Source organism: Phyllostomus hastatus, unplaced genomic scaffold, assembly GCF_019186645.2.
Source record: "Phyllostomus hastatus isolate PE091 unplaced genomic scaffold, TTU_PhHast_1.1 phas_contig_34, whole genome shotgun sequence".
Lineage (NCBI taxonomy): Eukaryota > Metazoa > Chordata > Mammalia > Chiroptera > Phyllostomidae > Phyllostomus > Phyllostomus hastatus.
The window spans coordinates 29,726,200-29,733,355 of NW_025333857.1; the positions used below are offsets into that span (position 1 = coordinate 29,726,200).

A 7,156-nucleotide genomic window follows, 5' to 3' on the forward strand; every position below is an offset into this window, starting at 1 on the left:
CCATATTCTTTTATTTTTCTGTGTTCGTGTTTTAAATCAACCTAATATTGAAAAAGCTTTGCAGTCTCTAACCACATGCGTACATTATTGTGCAGTTTCTCTTGAAGAATTAAGCACTTGAGTTTAGGTGGTAGTAAAAATACACCTGGTCTCTCCACCACACAGACACCTATGTGGAATAAATAACCCTAGTAATTAAGGTCACAGAAATACCTAAATACTCTTATTTTTTATGCCAACTATTATCACACCTTTACCTTCAGGTCTCAGGATTTAAAACCTGTCTTGGATCTCAGAGCACATCATTTATAGGAAGCCGCCCTGGCACCTTTGTGGACAAGGTGTGTGTATACACATGGCAGTTCAGTGGGTGACAGCCAAAATATCATTCTGATGATCTGTCATCCCATCTCTGGTATCTGGTTGGGCTCTCTTGCCAAAGCACCAGTTCCCATTTCTCTTCCTAAAGCCATCAGGTCAGGAGAGGGTCAAATCGCAGTTCAGCCCGGAAGTGATTACTGTTTTGGGCAACAATACCTGAAGAGCCCACCATGACGTCGGGGAGCTGGAGTGACTTCCAAATGAGCCACACTTTAAAGAATAAATGCAAGCTGCCCAGTGTCCTTCCTAGGGTAGACAGCTGACTGTCCTGTCTCTTTATTGATGGACTTGTGGACTATAATTTGAAGGAAAATTATAGTACATTTTATACAAAAGATAGAATTGTTCTGTGCAGAGTTTTCACTGTGACCATGTTTACAAGCCTGAAGAAAATGTGCTTGTAGATCCCACAAAACACTAAATTAAGACCTGTCAGGCCATCTTGCCTTATTAGAATTATAAACCAGTGCAAAATGGGCACTTTCATGTAGCCAGCTGTGCCATCCCAGGATTACATCAGAGCATGCACACTGAGTCGGCAGTTCACACCCAGCTCCGACATTCTTATACCCCGGGGGTGAGAGTGGAATGTTGTATACATCTACAGGAAATAGAACATCTCAGTTTAAAAAAAAAAAAAACTTAGTAAATTAAAGGACTTTTATGACCAGAGCAGGAAATGACTCTATTGTGTTTTTTTACTGAATTATAAATTTAGCCAATTTTGTGAGGTACCAAAATTGGTATTTTGATACTGGTACCAAATACCATTGGTATTGGTATTAATATTTTAATACCAAAATATTAAATTTCTCTAAAGAGTGACTTATTTAATAGGAATTAACATTTTACAATATTCTGAGTTGTTAGGTGGTATAAATTTACAAACAGTATTTAACTTAGGAATAAATTAACCAAAGAGGTGAAATACCTGTATTCCAAAAACTTTTAAGACATTGAAGAAAGAAATTGAAGAGGACACAAATAAATGGAAGGATATACTGTGTTCGTGGATTAGAAGGAATAATATCATTAAATTGGCTGTGCTACTCAAAACAATCTACAGCTTCAGTGCAATCCCTCTCAAAATATCAATGACATTCTCAGAACTAAAATAGCCCTAAAGTGCATATGGAATCACAAAAGACCAAAAACTGCCAAAAAGAGTCTTGAAAGAAAACACAAAGAACAAATCAGGAGGTATCACACACTCTGATTTTAAACTATGCTACAAAGCTGTAATCATAGAAACAATATGACATTGGCACAAAAACCAACACATAGATCAAGAAAACAGAATACAGAGCCCAGAAATAAACCCTCACTTATATGGTCAATTAACCCATGACAAAGGAGGTAAAAATATACACTGTGGCAATGACAGTCTCTTCATCTAATGGTATGGGGAAAACTATACAGATACATACAAAATCGTGAAACTGGATCATTCCCTTCTACACCATATACAAAAATAAGCTCAAATGGATTAAAGACTTAAATATAAATCCTGAAACCATAAACTCCAGGAAGAGAACATAGGTAGGAAACTGATACCAATCGGAGTGATAGCTTTGTGGACATGCCCCCTCAAGCGTGGGAAACAAAAGCAAAAGTAATCAAATGGGATTTCATCAAACTAAAAAGCTTCTGTGCAGCAAAGGAAACTATCAACAAAACAAAAAGACCACCTACTAAATGTGATAACATATTTGCAAATTATATATCCAATAAAGAATTGATATCCAAAATATATAAGAAACTTATATAATTTAATAAAAAATTTGATAAAAAAATGAGCAGAGGACATAAAAAGACACCTCAAGAAAACATAAAGATGGCCAAACAGGCACCCTGGCTTCTGTGGCTCAGTCAGTTGGAGCATTGTCTATACACTGAAGAGTCTTCTGTTTGATTCCCAGTCATGGCATATACCTGAGTTGTCGGTTCAATCCCTGGTCAGGGCATGTGCAAGAGACAAGCGATTGATGTTTCTCTCACACACAGACCTGTCTCTCTTTCTCTCACCCTTCCTCTAAAAATTGATGAGCAGGTCCTCTGGTCCAGATTTAAAAAAAAAGGCCAACAAACATATGAAAAGATATCCATCATCACTAATCATCAGGGAAATGGGAATCAAAACCACAATGAGGTGTATCACCTCACACCAGTCACAGTGTCTACCATCAATAAATCAACAAGCAAGTGTTGGTAAGGATGTGAAGAAAGAGGAACCCCAGCACACTCTTGGCAGGATTGTAAATTGGTGCAGCCAGTATGGAAAACAGTATGATGTTTCTCAAAATATTAAAACTAGAGCTACCATATGACCCAGCAATTCCACTGCTGGGTATTTATCTGAAAAATCCAGAACACTAACTGGAAGAGATATATGCATACCTATGTTCATTACAGCATTATTTACAATAGTCAAGACATGGAAGCAACCTAAGTATCCATCAATAGATGAATGGATAAAGAAAATGCAGTACATATATACAATGAACTATTATTCATCAATTAAAAAATGAAATCTTGGCAACTGCAGCAACATGGGTGGACCTATGCTAGAAGGTATTCTGCTAGTGAAATAAGTCACACAGAGAAATTCAAATTCCATTTGGTTGCACTTATATGTAGAATCTAAAAGAAAATTGAAACATAAGAACAAACAAAACAAAAATGGACTCGCAGACACAGAGACCAAAGGCATAGGTGCCAGAGAAGAGGAGGATGAGGGGATGGGTCAAAAAGGTGAAGGGGAACGTAGTCAGCAATATTGTGATAAGTGTGTGTGGTGACAGATGATTACTAGAATTAGTGGGGTGATCACACTGCAGGGTATGAAAATGTCAAATCACTATATTGTACACCTAAAATTAATATAACCATAATATAACTATATAATATTATACCAACTATACTTAAAAAATAATATAAAATATTTTTTTAATTTGCAATCAGCATTTCATAGAATCTTGTGGTTGGAACAAAACTTGGTGACCATCTGACACAGCCCAGCTGTGACTGCCGCATCTTCCCTACTGGCCACCACTGATTGAGTGCCTTCTGGGTACCAGAAATTTTTGGAGTCCCTTCTTGAGTGAGGACACAGCTTTCTGCCTCGGCTCTACTGCCTCACCCCCAGGCACAGCAACTGCCCCTCATTTTTTTTACTCTGGTTAGAAAGCACTTCCAGATTAAAGCAAAACTGGCTTCCACACATTTGTCCTGGTTCTGGTCTGAGATTCACTTGTCTCACCCACTGGGTCACAGCAGATAGCGAAACGGACCCATGTGCTGGGGAGGGCATGAGAGTGAGTATCAGGATGCTTGATGGGGGGAAACTGGTGGGGATGAAGCTTTACCCCTCTACTCACTTCACACATTCCAGTATTCCATCTCCCACCCAGGATCACAGCCCTCTGTGCCACTACTGTTGGTGAAAGTGTCACACTCTCAGGTGTCCTGGGACTAACCTCGTACTTAACCCTTTCTTCCCATGGCTAGCCTATAGATACTCAAAGACAACTATTCTGCCCCATCTCTGCAACTCCTACTTTCTAGAGCAAAAAGCCCGGGTCCTCCACCATTTCCACAGAGTCCTGGGTTTGGGGACCCGTTCACTGGTGGGTTTTCTCAGGTGTGACTCAGGCCCATCAATGTCCCTCTCAGAGTCTGGCACTAGAAACCAGACACAGAACTCCAGCCATGATCTGCAGAAACGGTAGACCAGAACTATCACTCACTTTTGGTTTTTGGTTTAAGAAAGCAGGACTCAAATCTAACCAGCAGGACCTTATCATTTTATGTGGGTTTTTATAGCGCTGACTGATATGCACCACACATCAGAGTGACCACACTGAGCCTTCACAACATCCGTCCCATCCTGAGGGTGCAGGCGACTGCCCATTTGCCCACTGCTGCAGCTCAGAACTCTGAGCACTTGAGCTATTTCTGAAAGATATTTTCTGAGTAATGATTTGAGCATGTTATACATTTAAGCAGGGAAAACTCCCTAACAGATTAATAAGAGGGAATAATCTAAACTATTAAACAAAGTGATAATAAAAATTACAACTAACAACTGGCTCAAATTACATGATAAAATACTCATTTTTAAATAGAATCATCTTGCCCTGGCTGGTGTAACTCAGTTGGTTGAGTGTCATCCCACAAACCAAAAGGTCATTGGTTCGAATCCCAGTTAGGACACATGCCTGGGTTGCAGGTTTGGTCCCAAGTCGGGACATGTGTGGAAGGCAACCAATCTATGTTTCTAACAATGTTTCCCTCTTCCTCCCTTCCTCTCTCTCTAAATAAACTTTTTTAAAATCCTGTATAAAAAAGTATCCTCTCTATTTGACATAGTTTCTAATAATTTTTGGAGTCATTTCAGACTTTCACTCAAGTCTTGTCAGCCTCCAAATGAAAGTGATCCAGCCCCAACCTTCCCTACTACTATTTTGGGAGCACTAGCATATGCCAGGCACTGTGCAAAGTGATCACACACACACACACACACACACACACACACACACAGAACCCCCTAAAATGGAATTCATTTATAAAAAAACTATTCTTTCATGCTTAAATTTAGTCACCTTCAATCTACTCACCATTTGACGTAATACAACTATTAAGACATTTTTTTCCACTGTTCAAAATGGTTTCTGAATTCATCGATTTGATGCCTGTTAGTGCTTCTGCCAGTTTTTCTTTTCACCTCTTCCACATACACAAAACATTTTCCTTTGAGGACTTTTTTCTCCCAGGGAAATGAAAACAAGTTGGGGTAAGATCAGGTGAATAGGGAGGGTAGGGCACGGGGTCATGCTGTTTTGGTCAAAAACTGCTGATTACTCAATGCGGTGTGGGCAGGTGTGCTGGTAAATCACCTGGAAATGGGCAAACCCATTGTAAGAGTCTTCAGAAAAATTCACTGAAGCTGAATGCAGCCTCTTACACCAATGCCAGCTGGTACACTGATAACAGATGGGTTTCTAGAACACTCACATAGTGGGGAAGCCTGTGCTACAAGGAACCTACCCTCCCAAAGATAATTCCAGTTTTGGGGAGGTCCCCCCTCCCTTATTCTTTGTATACTGTATATACAACTACCCCATTTTGCAGAAAAGACAAATACGGTACAAAGAAGGTTAAGTGACTTGCATGTTCTGTCTGTAATAATCAGGAAGTCAATAGATTTAACCCACTGTGTCTGTCTCCAGAGACTGAGCATGGGCTGCTTCTCCATACCTATCTAAGTATAACTGTCACAGACTGAATAAGCTGCCTCTGGTTTTAAATGGTTATCATTTTAGGTTAAGTATTTACTGGATATATTTTTACTGCCCAGCCACATGGACAGTGTTTGAAAATGAACATAGCATTCAGGATGAGTTCAAGACCATGTCCAAGTAATTTTGATTGGCTTCAAACCTGACATACCACAGCACATCCCCAAGCCCTGTGCACTTGGAGGAAGGCAGGAGTGCATCTTAGGTGAGGCGGCTTCCTTCTGAGTGTCGAGTTCAGTGCTGTGATTTATTAGGGACTTGATAAACTGCATCAATGACCCATTGGGAGTCCTCCAGAGAAGCACATGCTATGCTCATCACTGTAGAATCCCAGCCTAATCCACCGCCACTTCGACCTGCACATGTCCCAGGCACAAGTCACTGGGAGAAATAACGGACTCGTGTTTGTGCTCATGCGGAGCAGCGATAAATCAATGCTAGAACAAAGTCTCACAACTGCTTTCTTTCTTTTCCCCCCTAGTAAGTGCAAGTGGTGACCACCTAAGCAGACAGATGAGACGTGCACACGGTCGCAGGAGAGAAGTTCCTCCACTCCAGAATTTCCCAAAGGAACTTGGCTGAGCCCCACGACACAGAACAATAATCAGCTGGACTTAGGAGTTTGTGAATGTTGGGGTAGCCTCGGTCCATGGGCTGGTCAGCAGATGTGATGCCACACTCTTCTCTCATTTGCTGTTGCTTGCCGAACTGTGAAGAACTGCATGAACCACATTTAAGCTGCTTTCTATACCATTGCCAATCACTTTTTTCGGACTTGAAAGTGCTATTTTCCTATTGACACTTGCATTATTTCATTCTGCATGCATCCAGTGATTATATTTAAGCAACACATGTAATCTGCTTATATATTTTTTAAAAATCCATCTGTGCAAAATAGTATATAAAGTATAAATCCTGCTCTTTTTGCAAAACTATAATCATAGCCATGTCATTAAAGTTTAAATTGGTTTTACCTGAAGATCAGTATGATAGGTCTGCATATACTTTATAGATAACTAGCCTCTTTAAAGGTATTTTCACTGTTTACTAGTGAAGGGAGAAAAGCAGAGCTATTTACAAAAGGCCTTATGTCGTGTACATACACGTTGTCTTTGAAATATTTGTGATTTAGTTTATTGCTTGTAAAGGAGAAATTATATAATTTATTTAGTAAATACTATTGTAAACTATAGTTTTATTGAGAAAAATAAAATATTTTGTTCTCAATTGTGGTAGTACAGTAATTCCAATAGTTTATGGTCTTCTTTCTTTCTACTAATTAAAAAGAAATAACTTAGATGCCTCTCATTTTTAGATATTGCGCAATCCTTACATTACAATCCTTTTCATGATGGATAAAAATAAAGAAACTTCTCTGGACCCTGAGAAAACACTCAATAGCAGGTTCTGCTTTGCTTGTTCGAGACTTCCCCAAGTGTCCTGGTGTATCAGCCAGCTGCACTATGTTCTGCTATGGT

The 7,156-nt window shown here is 39.6% G+C and overlaps 1 protein-coding gene across 1 annotated transcript in view; it reads left to right on the top strand.

The window, feature by feature from the left end:
• Positions 1-6,905, top strand: part of PIP5K1B (phosphatidylinositol-4-phosphate 5-kinase type 1 beta) — a 322,492-nt gene extending 315,587 nt beyond the window's left edge. The window contains exon 15 of the mRNA XM_045840212.1: positions 6,160-6,905. Coding sequence (XP_045696168.1) covers positions 6,160-6,162 — 3 coding nt within the window. The 3' untranslated portion in view covers positions 6,163-6,905. The remainder of the gene's footprint in view (positions 1-6,159) is intronic.
• The last annotated feature ends 251 nt before the right edge of the window (positions 6,906-7,156 follow it).